This window comes from Apodemus sylvaticus, chromosome 21 (genome assembly GCF_947179515.1).
Source record: "Apodemus sylvaticus chromosome 21, mApoSyl1.1, whole genome shotgun sequence".
Lineage (NCBI taxonomy): Eukaryota > Metazoa > Chordata > Mammalia > Rodentia > Muridae > Apodemus > Apodemus sylvaticus.
In genome coordinates, this window is record NC_067492.1 from 53,347,041 (window position 1) to 53,363,982 (window position 16,942).

A 16,942-nucleotide genomic window follows, 5' to 3' on the forward strand; every position below is an offset into this window, starting at 1 on the left:
TCTGTCAGTCATGGCTTTCATCCCCAGCCTGGCTTACGGAATTTCTCCGTCCCTACATTTTGGGCATTCTCTGATGTACCTGTGTCCACAGCTGGTATTTGTTTTCGTTGCTGTCCTCTGTGGAGTGTGTGCTTTCAATCAGATGTTGGCAAATGGCATTTGGAGATTCCAACAAGGATTGCTTTAGGCTGAGATAGCTCAGTGGGTAAAGTGCTTGCTGTATGACCCTGGGGACCTGAGTTTGAATCCCAGCCAGTTGGCAGACGATTCCATAATATCAGTGCTTGAGTAAGGGAGGAGAAGAGGACTCTTGGGCTCAGCTGGCCTGTGAGTGCAACACTAACAATCAGAGGCATGGGTCAGGCAAGGTGAGGACACACATACACACACACACACACACACACACACACACACACACACACACACACACACACACACCCCGTATACTTCATTTATATGTACACTCGAAAAAAGTTAAAGAAAAGATTTTATTTAGCTAACACTTGGTTTTTCCTGGTCAGACCTTTCTTACGTGATGTGTTCTCAGAGAACAACTCGTATGTTAGAAGCCCAGTGTAACAGCTTTACATACAGCACACAGTGTGTGTGTGTGTGTGTGTGTGTGTGTGTGCTGTGGTTTAGAAGCTAGGTAGCTAGAAGTTAAGACAGATGTACACAGCTGTGTGTTCTAGTCCACCTCAACGTCTTTCCGATGCTCCCTGCCCCTGCTGTGTTACAGACATGGAGTTAGACCTTTATGTAGGTGCTAGGGGATTCAAACTCACAGCTTTATATTTGTGTGACAGACAATTCACTGAGCCATTTCTTTAGCCCACTAGAAATTTTAATGAAATGATTTATATTTCAGAGTAACCTATACGCTGTGAAACAGCTGTTCTAGACTTTATTTGTCAACTTTAGGGCTGACCAGATGAGAACTGCAGTTAGGCCTGTTGTGTGTATTATGGGACTAGTGTAAAATGAGAACAGAATCCCACATTAGAAACAAGACTTCCAAGATGGTGGGCATTTAAACTCAGTGTGGTGGTTCTTGCTTGTCATCCCGGTGGGAGGCAGAGGCAGGAGGATCAGGAGGAGTTCAAGGTTATGTAGTGATTTTGAGACCAGCCTGAGCTACATGTAATGCTCTCTCCGGCCTCTCCTCCCATTATAGAATCACACATTAAGCCTATCACGAGACCCTGTATGACAGGCCAGCCCTATGTGACTGTACAGCCTCCAGCCTAGGAAGCCATCTCCAGTTAACCCAGGTTCTGGAGTGCCAGGAACCCATCAGTCTCCTGGGGCTCTGCTCAGCCCGTCCTCACATCCCTTCCTTTTATCATGTACCTGTGACGAAGAGGGAGTCCAGCAGGACTGAGTCAGGTCAAGGCATGAGATGGTGGTGAGCAAAGCCTGAAGAGAGGAGAGAGGCTTACTCAGAATGCCATGTTCATTAATACGCTGATGAGGGAAGAGCTTGCACAGTCGGTTGACAACACCTGTTCTTTATTGTGAGTAAATAGGCAAGAGCTTTCTGGAAAGGGAAACATTTTTTCCTATATGTTTTGGAATCCAGAGCTATGCATTCATCAGGAATTGCCCCAAATCCTCACTCTTGAGTGTGTCCCTATTCTAGCTACCTTTATAAATATCCCTCAGTTTTATTCTGGTCTCTGAGGCTTCTTGGGTGCCGCTCATTTGAAGCTGTTCCTTCTGCCTCATTCTGTGTGTCCAAGTGTGTGTGTGCGCGCGAGTGTGTGTGTGTGTATGTGTGCTTGTGTGTGCACACACACGTGTATGTGCATGTGTGTGCACGTGCACGTACGTGTGTGCATGTATGTGTGCGAGTGTGTGTGTGTGCATGAGTGTGTGCATGTATGTGTGTGTGTGCATGTGTGTGCATGAGTGTGTGCATGTGTGCATGCATGTGTGCATGTGTGTGTCTGTGTGCACTCATGTGCCTTGCCTCTGCTTTCAGCCACTTTCCCCACATAAGTCACAGGCTGTCAGCTCTCCCTCAGAAGTCATTTACTCATTTTTTCGGCTTTTCATCTTATTCCCTTGTGATTTTTTTTAAAATAAGGGCAGATACTGACTATATAAAGCCACACACATTTCTGAAAGAAAACCCTGGTTATGTTTTATTTTTTAGTCTGAGATGTCAACCACACTGAAATAATAAAACTGAATTTTAAGGTTAGATATCCTTATGTTATAACATTATAGTTAATTTTTTCAACTGTTTAGAATTTTATTACAGTAAAATAATTAAATTTAAAATGATTCCTGTACTCAGAAAGAGAGGTAATTTTATTTAAAAAAATGGAAACAAGCTATTTCCAGCCTCATCTGGTTATGTCTTTTATGTTGTAAAAATGGCTGGACTTTCCCTGAGGGATTTGCTTTTTACCCATTTTTCTGTAATCTGGAGTAATAAATAGAAAGTAAGAAAGTAGCGAGATGGCTTTTAGAAAGTAGTGGTTTCCCCAGAGGAAAGGAAATTGTATCAAAATGAAAGGATATTTTAGAAAGCTAACTTTGCACTTTTGTGATGCCATCCTAGAAGGCTGGCTGGAGGAGGGTGGGACGAGGTGGGCAAGGAGGGTGGGCAGAGGGAGCCATAGGGATTTCAGGATCATCAGGAAGTTGAGAAGTAGTTAAGAGTGTGGGTACGTCGTTCTCCTTTGGTAGGCAATAATGACGAGTTTTGACTAGTTTAACCATAGAAGAATAAAATTGACTCATTTCCCTGTGCTCGCTGTTGTGGTGAATGATTCACCCACGGTGAACAGACAGCTGTCATGACCTCTGTGGCACAGAGGTGCAAGGAAAGGTGCTCTCCTTCCAGATCCTTCCGGGAACTGCTTGTTCACCGGGTCCTGCTCTGCTTAGTTTCAGATTGCATGCTGGGCTAGAAAATAGGTCCCCCCTCCCTGATATATCTGGGATCAATAAGCAAGGATTTGGGGAACATCCTGGTAAGGCTGCCTGCCCCCTCTAAAAACTTGTAGGAAACAAGTTCTTAATGGTAAGGACTGGGATTCCAGCACTTCTGGCAAACCTTGCCTCTGATTCTAGGAGTCTGATGGGTCCAGAGATCCCCGTTCTGTGCTTTGTGGCGTTTCGGGAGTATTAAGGCCTGATCAGCTACTCTCCTGGATCTGCCAGCCCACTCTTTTTCCTCCTCCTCCACATGTCTGTCTGTCTGTGTGCCTGTCTGTCTGTCTGTCTTGGGAACAGTACTGGTTTTGTTTGTTGATTTTGTAAGGTGAAATCCTCCTCACGCTGTTCCCCTCTGCCTCCTTTTGCTTCTGAGTGATGTCATTGGCTGGAATGGGAAAACCTTACTGAATTATGAAAGTTGACACTTGGAATCGCTGTATGGGACCGTGGGGTTGGGACTGGGGTCTGGAGGTGACATGCAGCAGAGTATGGAGTATGTGAGAGCCTGCTTGTTCTTAAGAATGTGTCGAGTGGATCTGAAAATGCATTGGTGGTAATAGGACTTTAGTTCTCAGTAGGAGTGGGTGAACCTGGGGAAACGGATGGGCTACAAAGAAACCTCAGGAACCGGACTAGAAGTCAATTTAGTGGTATGCAGTCACAGGTTTTTACAGTATAGCACTAGCGGCTCCATTGTGTATGTGTATGCTAAACAGTGAGAGAGTGTGTGTGTGTGATAAAGTGTATATGTGAGTGCCTGTGTGTGTGTGTGATAAAGTGTGTATGTGAGTGCCTGTGTGTGTGTATGTGAGTGCCTGTGTGTGTGCGTGCCTGTGTATGATAAAGTGTGTATGTGAGAGCCTGTGTGTGTGTGTCTATATGTGAATGCCTGTGTGTATGCGCGTGTGTGTGCATGTGTGCGTGTGTGTATGTATATGTGTGTGCGTGTGTGTGCATGCCTGTGTATGATAAAGTGTGTATGTGAGAGCCTGTGGGTGTGTGTCTATATGTGAATGCCTGTGTGTGCGCGCGTGCGTGCATGTGTGTGTGTGTGTGCGCGCACGCTTGTGTGTATGTGTGTATGTATATGTGTGTGTATGTGCCTGTGTGTGCATGCATGTGTATGATAAAGTGTGTATGTGAGTGCCTGTGTGCATGTATGTGTGTGTCCATATGTGTGTGTGCATGTGTGTATGTGTGTGTGCATGTGTGTGTATGTGTGCATGTGCGTGTGCGTGTGTGTGTGTGTGTGTGATAAAGTGTGTATGTGAGTGCCTGTGTGCATGTGTGTGTGCACACGCATGTGTGTGCATGTATGTGTATGTGTGTGTGTGCATGTGTGTGTGCGAGTGCCTGTATGTGTGCATGTGTGTGTGTGTGTGCGCGTGCGTGTGCGTGTGTGTGTGTGTGTATGTGTGTGTATGTGTGCACGTGTGTGTGTGTGTGTGTGTATTGCCTGCACAGAAGTCTTAGCATGCTGAACCTGGTTATGGAGTGAGATGCTTCCTTCCATCGAAACAGTGCATTCTGGATCAGTGATGGGGAGAGTCTGAGAGGATGAGAAACTGCTCAGAGAATTAGAGGCTGTGCCATGAGGCCTGCTGGCTGGCTGCACACCTGCAGCCATTTAGGGCAGTGACACTAATCAACAGGAGATCATGCACGAAGCCCATTGGACTAGATCTGCTCTACACATTTGTGGAGGAAGTGAGGGTTGGGAAGAATCTCACTAAATGATGAATAATGCCAATGTGAAGTCAATGGAAGCAGACATGATCGTGGGAGCTGCCGCAGATGGGGACAGGAAGGGGAACCAGACCTTTCTATAGTCTTGTGTGTGTGTGTGTGTGTGTGTGTATGTGTGTGTATGTGTGTGTGTATGTATAATATGTATCAATGAATGTGAATGAATTTATTTGTTATACAAGGTTTCTCTGTAGCATTGTGTGTGTGTATGCATGTGTGTATTTATATATATAAAATAAATATAAATAAATATAAATGAGTAGCCATGTAGCTTTGTGTAGCCCTGGCTGTCCTGGAACTTTCTCAGTAGACCAGGCTGGCCTCAAACTAAGACATCTGAACTGCTGGGATTAAAGGTATGCACCACCTACCCTGGTCCCATGTTTTCCTAAAGGGCATAAAAAAGTTTTTTGGGTTTTTTTTTTTTTTCTGTTTAAATAAACCTCTGGAAATAGTTTAATTTTTTAGAGTCTGTGCTTCTCAGTCTCCCATCCCCTGGGAGGAAGGTCCCAGTTCTCCAGCCTTTCTAGTTTCTTCTGCCCTTAGGAGCATGACAGCCCTTTCATTGTAGGTAGGAGGGAGGGGAAATTGTAGTAACAATGTTCTGTCTGAGCCCCTCTACAGTTTCACATTAACAGCTTTTTGGTATCCATGCAATTGTTTTTGAGCCTGGCTGAAAGAGCTGTCCCTGCCCTGGGTGGCGGTGACTCTTGAGGATGCCTGTGGCTGCTCTGCTCTAGTTGCACGACACGTCCAGGGCATCCACTCAGCAGACACTGGCAGCCGTGTCTTCCGAGTTTCCAGACTGTCATTAGCTGCTTTAGCTGCATGGATATTATTTGTCTGTGAGAGCTTCCTCCTTGCCTCTCTCAGGGAAGAAATGTCATCTTCTAGTGTAGTTAGCGCAGTCAGAGAAAAAATGGTTACTGACTTTTTTTTTTGTTAGCTTGGGAAGAATAATTATTTTTGGATTCTTAGTGTTCAGATTGCTGTTGTAGTACTAGCTTGGGTCAGGTCCATTGTTGCGAACACCTTTTATTTTTCCCCGGTATAAGGATTTTTTATGGCTTATTTACTCTTTACATCTAAGGTTAACAAAATCAGGAAACATGGTGCAGCAAGACCTCTCTGGTGTCATCAGCTCATCCTCTCTATTGACTGTTTTACGTTTTGTTATCTTTGCATATGAATCTCAATAGGGAGATACACTGGAAAGAACAATCATTTTTTTCAGTTCTGCAGATTTAGTTCTAGTTATACAGAGACATCAAAATGTACACACATAAAAAAAATCATAGGAGAACTTGAAATCTGTATTTTTTTCTTTTTCAGACACGGAATCGATTTGAGGGAACCAGGTCAGAAGTGGAGGAACTCATGAATAAAATCAGACAAAATCCCAAGGACCAGAAGCGAGCCAGCCAGTTCACAGCAGAAGGCTATCTGTACGTCCAGGAAAAAAGTAAGAGGAGGGTGTTGGATAGGCTGGATCTGAAGCCTCCGGGTGCTTGGGACCCAAATGCAGGTTCTCAGCAAGAGCAGAAAGTGCTCTGAACTGCTGAGCCATCTCTCCAGCTCCTGAAGGCACACTGTGCACACATTCCTGCTTTGGCAGCAGCATGGGGCTCCCCAGCTGGTTGACTGTGCTGCTGAATGCTCTCTGATGATGTGCTCCAGGAGTTTGCTTCCTTTGTTTCTAAGGAAACCAAGGTTAAAGGTAACAACAGCCAGGAGGGACTGTGTTACCAGCAACACCGTCCTCCCTTCCCTTCCCAACACCTTTCCTCTTCCCATTCCTTATCTGTTCTGGCCACTGCTGTGCTCTGTTATTAAGAAAGGTGCCAGAGAGGTGGCTCAGCAGTTAAGAGCACTTCCTGCTCTTCCAGAAGGCCAGAGTTGAGTGCCTAGCCGCCATGCCTTGTAGCTCACAAGGGGGATCTAATGCCTCTGGCTCCTGTGAGCATCTTCACTCACATATGCATACCTGTACACATAACTAACAATAAAAACCTTAAAAGATATTAGGAATACCATGGATGGATATAGAAACTAGTGCTACATAGCAGTATTTTACTTAAAGAGTCTTTAGTGTTGTGTTGCTTGTCTTTGTGTAGCTTATAACAAAGTACTTGAGACCTGATACTTGATAAAGAAGTGATTTATTTGGCTCATGCTTTTGGTGGTTGGGAAGTGACCCCTGGGCTCTACCACATTGTGACAAAGAAGCAGGAAGGTGAATGGCTCCATGTGTGAGGTGCTTCACTGTAAACAGCCCACTGTGGCCTGGGGCAGTGTCTCAGCTGGTGAAGTGCCTACACTTCAAGCCTCAGGATCCACAGCCTCCATCAAAAAACCAAGGTGTCTCCACGAGCATCTCATAATAATGCTGTGCCATTGTGGGCAAGAGGGCATCCTTGGACCTCACTGGGCCAACCAATCTAGGCAGCTGGCGAGCTCTGAGTTTAACAAAGAGACCTTGTCTTCAAAAGATCAGGTGGAACACTCAGGAGGTAGAGGCAAGTGGATCTCTGTGAGTTTGAGGTCAGCCTGGTCTACAAGTGCATTCCAGGACAGCCAGGGCTACACAGGGAAACCCTGCCTTGAAAAACATGAGCCCCCCCCAAAAGAAAGGTAAGGTGGAGAGTAATCATGGGTAGTGGAGGATACCCACTGTTAGCCTGGAGTCATGCATCTATGAACATGTGCACGTGCACTTCCACACACGCATACACATGTATGCACATACTATTCTCATGGGAACTGACCCACTGAGAACTCTGCAAATTCCTTGTTGGGCTGGTGTCCCACCACCCAGTCAGGCTCAGTGTGGTAGAGTTAGGGTGGTAGTTCAGCTTGAGACTCTTTGGGGTATAGACTAGTCATTGCACCATTGCTTCACTCAGATGCAGCACAGAGGGCTTCCTAGTTGGAAAATTAAAGAAGCCAAAACTCCTTCAAAGTTCTGAGTTGAATTCCTCTGTTTCCCTCCTTCTGACCCTTAGCTTTGCTCAGGGCTACACACTTTCCTTCCATTGTTTGTCAATGGCCAATTTAGCTGGCTTCCATGTTGACCAGCTGGGAAGTAGAGGATTGTGGGAGAAGTAGTGCTGTCTGTTGAACCAAAGCTAAGTAGCCAGTGGGATGGTGTGCTTCTGCCCTTCAATCCAGAATGCCTGAGGTGCTCTCAGGCATTCTAGCACATATAAAGTATGTCCTTTATTCTGAATATTACTATATAGTAATAATGTGGATGTGGATGAGCACCTGGGCTGGAGCATGTGGGGTCAGGGGACAACTGTCAGGAGCTGGTTCTCTCTTTCCACTGTAGGATCTGGGGATTGAGCTCAGGTCACCAGGTTTGAGTGATAAGTACTTGACACGTTGAATCACCCTGTTGTCCTAACTCATCACTGTAACTCACTGTCATCTGTAGAAAAGTCTCACAGTGCTCTAAAGGTGTCCTATGCGCCAGTCCCCTTCTGCTAGTCCCTGCAGTGTGTGTGTGCGTGTGTGTGTGTGTGTGTGTGTGTGTGTGTGTGAGAGAGAGAGAGAGAGAGAGAGAGAGAGAGAGAGAGAGAGAGAGAGAGGGTTTCCTCTCAGTATCCCTGGATGTCCAACTCCCTGTGTAGACCAGGCTGGCCTCAGACTCATAGAGACCTATCTGTTTCTGCCTCCTGTGTGCTGGCACCAAGGGTGTGTGTCACCATGCTGGGCTGAGTCCCTGCATGCTTTCCCTGGTGAGCTGTGCGGTAATGTGCTCTCACTGTGCATGTCTGCCTCCTCAGGAGGAAAACCACAATGATCTGTGCTTTGTTGAAGGGCCTGCTCCATTTGGGTCCAGTTGGGTCAAACACTACTGCATGTACCGGAAAACAGCCAAGAAATTCAACATGATTCCATTTGAGCACAGATCTGGAGGGAAACTGGTAAGTATTTGGTGGTAGGTTTTTATTTTATAGAAGAGATACTTGCCGGGTTTGTCGTTTAGTAGTTTCGTATTGACTATTGAGACATTTGGCTTTCGAATTAGCATCCTTGTTTTGTTTCTAAATCATATTCTTAGGTCTTTACAGTTAGATTCTTAAGCAGAGAGGAGTAGAATTTGTTACTGTTTTAGAAGACAAAGAGTTTCTGCACTAGGCCTTGTGACTTGTTGGTCATCCATGTTTACATAGAGGATCTGGCTTTTTTGCTTGCCATGTAGTCACAGTCTGGAACCCTGCAAGGTGGAGCAGCCTCCACATGAATCCCTTTTCACCCAGTTAGGCATGCAGAGTTTTCATGAGGTTCTTCCCCATGAGCTGGCTGCTTGTCCCCAGGAGATGACTAGCAGAGCCACGCATGGCAGAGGACCATGGGAGCTGGCTGTGTGGGGAAGGTGGGCCTCCTGGGCCAGTGAATAGCTGTGATAGATGCTGGAGGCGAACACTGGTGTCTGGGGTGGAGCCCTTCTCACTAGGAGTGAGTATGATTGGCCACACTTTTTAAGAAAGCCAGTCAGTTTGTTGCTTGCTGTGTGGATGGGTGACATTTTGCTTAGTTGAATTCAGAATTAATCTAATGTGATTTCTGTCTTCATCCTACCCTTCCTCCAGAAACAAACAAACACATTAGAGTGGGTTGTAAGAAGGAGCCTTCGTGGTGATGGATGCAGATAGAAAACAGCCTCCCAGATGGGGCTGAGGCAAGGCTCCGTCCCTCGTAGAAGGGCGACTTGCAGCATTCTCTTTGAGCCTGAGTTTGCTGTTATAGTGAATCGGGGTTTTAGGGCAGTTCTTAGTGATAGCTTCCAGTTTCAGCTGCAGATGACCAAATGGAGCAGTGTAGCTGTGATGTTCTGAATATCTACCTGGGATCTTTTAAAATATTGTTAACAGACCTCCATAGTTTGGAAAATCTTCGGTGTAGACTTCGCTCTTTGCTGAAGCACTGCGTAGCTTCTGTCTCTACCCCACTTCTAATGCTCTTAAGGAGGGTGAGGCCTTTAGGGTGAGTCTCATAGGAGGCAGAACTGCCCAGATCCGCTGGTTCTGTGTTAGTGGATAAACTTGTGCTCCCAGCAATATGGTGAGGTTTCAGGTCAATCCTTATGGAGTTGAGGTGTTTATAGGCTAATAGTGGTCATACTGATAATGACACAGCGTGTAATATAGTGTGATATTAAAGCAGATTCTAGCACTGTAATCCTTCCTGCTGTCCTTGAGTCAGCGTCTGTGACAGCTGCAAAACAGTACTGCTGTCCTCTAGAACTAGAAAACCCTGGGTAAGGAGCTGAGAGGTGTCAAAACAGAAAGGGCTAGCCTTGGCTCCTGTGGGGCAGCAGCACCAGACTCTGTGTAGAATTTTGAGTATTGTGCTTATTTGCAGGGGGATGGAGAAGCATTCTTTTTGAAAGAATGCATCAAAAGGCATATTGACTCCACTGACAGAAGGTTTTGCTTTGACATCGAAGCCGCTGACAGGTAAGGTATTGGAATTAATTAAATATGATATCAAAATTAATTGAAAGTATGATTTTGGAAAGAGTCATTTCTCAAATAGAAAAATGTTACCTTGTTGAGTCTTGGCCATGTTTATTGTAAACTGTCGTTGGCCACTGTGGAGTTGTAGGGTCATAGCTTTTTTTTTTGGCTGAAGACTGCAATCCTGGCAACCTGTGCTGTTACCTGAAGGAGAGACTTTAAGCATTTCATTGTGGCTGCACTTCTGATTTACAGCAGGAAGAGAGTAATGAGACAAGTGTGAGTGGTGTGTGATAAGGTTAAAGACAGAGCTTGCCACAGCAATGTGGAAATGGGAGTCCTCACGCGCATTTGAGTGAGTGTCCTTGTTAGTTGAGGGTCACAGGCAAGCCCTTCCAGTGAGCTCAAAGCTCTTTCTTACTAAATAACTTTCAAGCATTTAGTTTTCAGAATCTTTGGCAGAGAGACAGAAGTAAAGGAGGCAATGCCTGGCAGTGATGTCTGTCCCCCAAGAGTGCCTGGTGCCGTCTGCAGGGCAGGTGCTTGCTGACCCTAGTTTGGTGCAGGAGATTTTAGAGAAAGCTGTTTGGTGTGTGTGTGTGTAGTAAGTTTTCCAACAGAGTATTAAGAACAAACCTTTTTTTCCAGGTCAAATTTACCTGCTTTATTTCCATGATCTGGCTGAGAATGGAGTTAGTACAGAGAGGGAGAGGCCCATGAGTAAATTCACTGAAGAGCAGTTGTATAAAAATAGGTGTCTTTATGCACCCTGATGAAGTTGGCAGTGCTGTGGCAAGGAGCATTTGCCAAGATTGTGAGAGAAAGAATGTGTTGTTTGAAAAGAGGCTAAGATCTAAGTCCATCACTACAAACTGGTCCTAAGACTCTGGTCTGCGCTACTCAGGGAGAGCCTATCTGTGCCCGTGCTGCCTCAGACCAAGCTCAGGGTACTGTGACTCTGTCCTTGTGAGCTTTATCTGTCAGCTTTACCCCTCGCCACACCTCCCAGGTCAGAAGCTGCAGTTCCAAGGGCTTCAGTGAGCCTGGAGACCATGGAGACTTGAAGAGTTGAGAGTTGAACCGGTACATTCTGCTTGCAAAGGACAAGTCTTAATTTTAAGCTACTGTGTGACAGGCCCAGCGGACTTCAGTGTGGCCAGATTTCTACTTAAATAATTGACCTTCATGAGTCAGAAGTTTGCTTTGCTGGATGGTGTATTCAGTGAAGTAACTGACTGCTTTGAGAACAGCTATCTCTAGTACTTTCTGTGCCGTTTGAATGAATTTTGTATTGTGCTCCTGTTGCTCCTACTTTTGGAGGCATTGGTAATGCTGATTGCTTTTTGTTGGCCGCGATGATTGTAAGCTGTAACCTTTCTTTCCTGCTCAGAAAGACAGATGAGGGATTACTGCTAAGTCACTTTTTTGTATAAAGGCTTACCTTTTTTTAAATGATAAAGGCTAGGTCCTGAATCTAGCCTCCGGAGGAGATAGGCTGGGCTAGCCCACAATCTCTCTTTCTCAGTCTGTCCAGTGCTAGGATAGCAGAATTGTACCCCATACCTGGCTGGGACAGTAACTTTAAAATAGAGGAAGAACCAGAACAGAGCTTCTTCTAATGTCTTTCTTTCTTTCTTTCTTTCTTTCTTTCTTTCTTTCTTTCTTTCTTTCTTTCTTTCTTTCTTTCTTTCTTTCTTTCTTTCTTTCTTTCTTTCTTTCTTTCTTTCTTCCTTCCTTCCTTCCTTCCTTCCTTCCTTCCTTCCTTCCTTCCTTCCTTCCTTCCTTCCTTCCTTCCTTTCTTTCCTTCTTTCCTTCTTTCCTTCTTTCCTTCTTTCTTTCCTTCCTTCCTTCCTTCCTTCCTTCCTTCCTTCCTTCCTTCCTTCCTTCCTTCCTTCCTTCCTTCCTTCCTTCCTTCCTTCCTTCCTTCCTTCCTTCCTTCCTCCTCCTCCTCCTCCTCCTCCTCCTCCTCCTCCTCCTTCTTCTTTTTTTTTTTACAAAAACTGAGCTCTGTTGCTGTCGAGGAACCTCTGCCCTTTAAGTTACTATTCTCTCCTGTGCCCACCTCAGTTCCTAATGTCTGTTCAGACCCAGAGTTCCTGTTTGTCCTCCCTCCTTCTCTCGCTCTCTCCTCCCTCAGTAGAATCTCTCATAACCCAGTCTGTCCCTTAGGTCCCATTTTCTTCTTCCTAAGTATGTGCTCTGGTTCAGGCAGTGTTGCTGTGCTAAGCTGTAAGCATGTTCTTAACTCGCTAGCCCTCACTCCCTCCTTCCTTGCTTTGGTTGTCAGTGGGACTCTAGTCCTTCCTGACATTAGTCAGGGGTCTCTAGAGCACAGAAGTTATACAATGAATAAAGGAATGAATCTGTCTCTCATCTGTCTGTCTGTCTAAAGGGGATTTATTGGAATGACTTACAGGCTTCAGTCTAGCTACAGTCCAACAATGGCTGGCTGTCGATGGAAAGTCCAAGAATCCAGTAGTTGCTCAGTCCGCGAGGTTGGATGTCTCAGCTGGTCTTCAGTACGTGCTGGAATCCCAAAGAAGTAGGCAAAGTAGGCTCCAGTGCCAGTGAAGGAACGGATGGGCTAGTGAGGGGAGGGCAAGCAGGCAGAGCAAAAGCTTCCTCTTATGTCCTTATATAGGCTTCCAGAGGAAGGTGTGTCATCACACTTCAAGATCTGGATCAAAGATGTTTGTCTTCCTACCTCAAAGGTCTAGACCAGAAGTGGATTCATCTCCCCCCCCCCCCCCCCAAAAAAAAGAAAATTCACTCAAAAATGTGCCCTCCATTTCTGGATCATAGTTCATTCTAGATGTAGTCAAGTTAACAGCCAAGAATAGCCGTCAGAGTTTTTCTATGCTGTCTGTCTGTCTGTCTGTCTGTCTGCCTGTCTCTGTCTGTCTCTGTCTCTGTCTCTCTCTGGCCAGAGAGGGCATTGGATCTTCTGGAGCTGGAGTTATAGATGGTTGTTATCTTCCCTGTGGATGCTGGGAATCAAACCTGGGTCCTCTGAAATAGTAGCAAGTACTATCACCAATGAGTCATTCTACAGCCCCTATTTATTTTTATGGTATGCTTTCTGTGTGTTTGGATGTTATGTCTGTGCACTATATACATGCTGTGCTTAACAAGGCCAGAAGAGGGCATCAGACCCCCTGGAACCAGAGGTAAAGATGGTAGCTGTCATCATGTGTTGTGAACAGGAATCAAAACCCGGGTCCTCTGTAAAAGCAGCCCGTGCTCTTAACTGCAGAACTGTGCATCGTTCTAGCCCCCACTTCCGTGCTTGTTTTGTTTTGTTTTGTTATGGCCACAGGGTCCTTTAAGGACCATGTGCAGTCACTGGTGCTGTCATTCCTCACCTCTGCCTACCTGTCCTTAAATTTCCTTAAGTGTTTTCAGTTTGGTCGCTATGTTCATCCCTGCAGCTCTCCCAGCAGCACACACGGTTCTCTCATCTGTCATTTAAAAGTTGTTATACTATCAGTGAGCCTTTTAATCTACTGCCCATTCCTTTCCTTCCACAAACAACAAAAAACTCCTCAGAAAGCTATTATGGTGATGTCTCAGACGGCTTTCCCCTGTTCTATTAGCCGTCAGACCTCAGCCTGCTGCCCCTGCAGGGTTTTGTCCTGGTGGTCTGCTGTGCATGTCCTCTGTGGGCAGGCCCACTCTCCCCACGGTACAGTGGGCCCTCTGCTCCAGCGGTACCACTGCCCTGCTTCCCCCCCAACCCTTCTCCAGGACATTTCCCAGCTCTGCGGAGTCCACTGGGCCTAGTGTTTACAGTCTCTTATGGCCTTGTCTAACTCATGGTTGTAGCGATAAATTTAGTGACACACACACACACACACACACACACACACTATTAGTATGTGGTTACGAGTATTTATATATTGGAGGTGGCCACCTGTTTTTTCCCTCATCAAATTGGGCCTGCTTTCTGTATTCCTGCTTGGATAGTTCAGGGAGACATTTCACAGTCGAGATCATATGTTGCTTCTTTTATAGTTTTTCCTTCTTTTAGGGGTGGGTCTCCAAGACAGGGTTTCTCTGTGCAGCCGTGGCTGTCCTGGAACTCACTCTGTAGACTAGGCTGGCCTCAGAGATCTTCTTGCCTCTGCCTGATTAAAAGCGTGGCCACCACCGCCTGGCAGAGTCGCTTTTTAAATTGTCATTATTTTTGGGTGCTGCTGTGTTACAGCTCAGGCAGGGCCCAGAACACGGTGGGGAGTGTTGTACCAGCAAGTCACCCTCAGTTCCTGCTTTTATGTGTTGAGGGGAAAGCATATTTGTTGATGGGATCCAGCATTTTTGTATACACATAAGAATCCAATCTTACATAAATACCAGTCTATAAATTTAGAACCCTGATGTCCCTTCTCGGAGGAATGGATACAGAAAATGTGGTAGATATACACAATGGAGTACTATTCAGCCATTAGAAACAATGAATTCATGACATTCTTAGACAAATGGATGAAACTGGAGAACATCATCCTAAGTGAGGTAACCCAGTCTCAAAAGAACACTCATGGTATGCACTCACTGATAAGTGGATATTTGCCTAGAAGCTTGGAATACCCAAGACACAATCTACATATTAAATGATGCCCACGAAGAAGGAAAGAGTGGAAGGAATTAGTGTGAGGCCACAGTCATCAGGTGTATCAATGGTGTCAGAAAATAGTAAAGCAAACAGCAAAATAAGGTCATTGTCATCAAGAAGCATATGAAGGAAATGGGAGTTTCTGTCGGATCATGTAGTCCTTTTTCTCGTTTGAAGGGAACCCCGGAGTTTTAATGTTTTGCGGGCACAGAGGCCTTGTTATCAGGGTGGGACTGACGCTGTGGAGACTCAGAAGGGAGAAGCAGCACTGTGGATCAGCCTTCCTAGTGCTGTGACCCTTTAATACAGTTCCCCATGTTGTGGTGACCCCAACCATAAGATTATTTCTTTGCTACTTAATAACTGTAATTTTGCTACCGTTATGAATTGTAAATGTCTGATCTTCAGGATATCTGACCCTTATTGTCTTCTTTAACTCAGGGTGGGAAGGCCTTTATCCATCCTGAGGTGTTCATGACAGGAGAGTGTTTGTACTAAACATAATTGGCCCACTTTCCACAGAATGTGACTGTTCTAACCTAGTGGGTTAAGAAAGAACACTAGCTTAGCTTTACTTGTTGGGCTATTCCTGAGGAAGAGTGGACAAGCATTTAAGGATTTTTGGGGGGTGGGACGGGGTGGGGGTGGGGCAGGAGAGGGGAGGACCTTGAATTTTATTGTCCTTTCCCGAAAAGGCACTTGACTTTAATCATTGACAGTTTTTCTAGATGACACAAGTCATGAAGACCGTTACATTTTTTAAGCGCACATACATTTATTGGATCTGTTAGTCATATTCTCACAGAGTGCTCCCTTCTGCTTCTTTAAGATGACTGTATACTTAGGTCTGGGAAAGCTCCTTCAGAGCCTTGTCTGTAGTCTTACAGCATTACTGTAAACTGTTAGAGTTGGAGCATTTTGGCTGTTTCAGCTACAGTCTTTAAAAATCAAGAATTCCCAAGGCTAAGTGTGGGAATAAATTCTTTGGCATTGCTGGGCAGTGGTGGTGCACGCCTTTAATCCCAGCTCTTGGTAGGCAGAAGCAGGCAGATTTCTGAGTTCCAGGCCAGCCTGGTCTATAGAGTGAGTTCCAGGACAGCCAGGGCTACACAGAGAAACCCTGTCTCAAAAAAACAAAACAAAACAAAACAAAACAAAACAAAACAAAACAAAAAAACAAACAAACAAACAAACAAAAAACCCCAAAAACATTCTTTGGCATTTGGGTGTTCCTACAAACGCTGACCACTAAACCCGTTTGTTTAGACAGGAATATTACTGTACCTAACAAGATAGTGAACAAAAATCCCATACTGAAAAGTAACTGTTTTCCCATGTCAAGGACCTCCCAATGCACCTGATGATGTCTGACATCAGTCCAGAGCACTTTGTCATGGATTTTTGAACAGCTTCTTTTTTTCTTAATATTTATTTTCTATATTCTTTGTTTACATTCTAAAAGCTTTCCCCTTTCCCAGTCTCCCCCCGCCCCCCATGTCCCATAAGTCCTCTTCTCTCTATCCATTCTCCTATCTTTCCCCCTCCTTTTTCTCTGTCCTGGTACTCCCCTACAATGCTGGATCAAGCCTTTCCAGGATTAGGGCCCTCTTCTTCCTTCTTTATGGGAATCATTTGCTATGCTAATTGTATCTTCAGTATTCAGAGCTTCAGGGCTAATTAATATCCACTTATCAATGATTGCATTCCACGTGTATTCTTTTGTGATTGCGTTACCTCGCTTAGGATGATATTTTCCAGTTCCATCCATTTGCCTAAAACATTCATGAATTCATTGTTTTTAATTGCTGAATAGTATTCCATTGTGTAAATATACCACATTTTCTGTATCCATTCCTCCATTGAGGGATATCTGGGTTCTTTCCAACTTCTGGCTATTATAAATAAGGCTGCTATGAACATAGTGGAGCATGTGTCCTTATTGCATGCTGGGGAGTCCTCTGGGTATATGCCTAGGAGAGGTATAGCAGGGTCCTCCGGAAGTGTCATGTCCAGTTTTCTTAGGAACCGCCAGACTGATTTCCATAGTGGTTGTACCACATTACAATCCCACCAGCAGTGAAGGAGTTGAACAGCTTCTTTTAGAGGTACCATTACCAGAGTCCGCCCCTGGGTTTCCACTATTGGACCTTGTAGCCACTTACCTCCCTTTGGAGGGAGC

General features: G+C 45.2%; 1 protein-coding gene across 5 annotated transcripts in view; it reads left to right on the forward strand.

The window, feature by feature from the left end:
• Arhgap10 (Rho GTPase activating protein 10) overlaps positions 1 to 16,942 on the forward strand; it is a 284,292-nt gene that overhangs the window by 97,894 nt on the left and 169,456 nt on the right. For all 5 annotated transcript variants that reach the window (XM_052166592.1, XM_052166588.1, XM_052166589.1 and 2 more), the window contains exons 8-10: positions 6,025 to 6,154; positions 8,512 to 8,618; positions 10,060 to 10,154. In XM_052166592.1, coding sequence (XP_052022552.1) covers positions 6,025 to 6,154; positions 8,512 to 8,618; positions 10,060 to 10,154 — 332 coding nt within the window. The remainder of the gene's footprint in view (positions 1 to 6,024; positions 6,155 to 8,511; positions 8,619 to 10,059; positions 10,155 to 16,942) is intronic.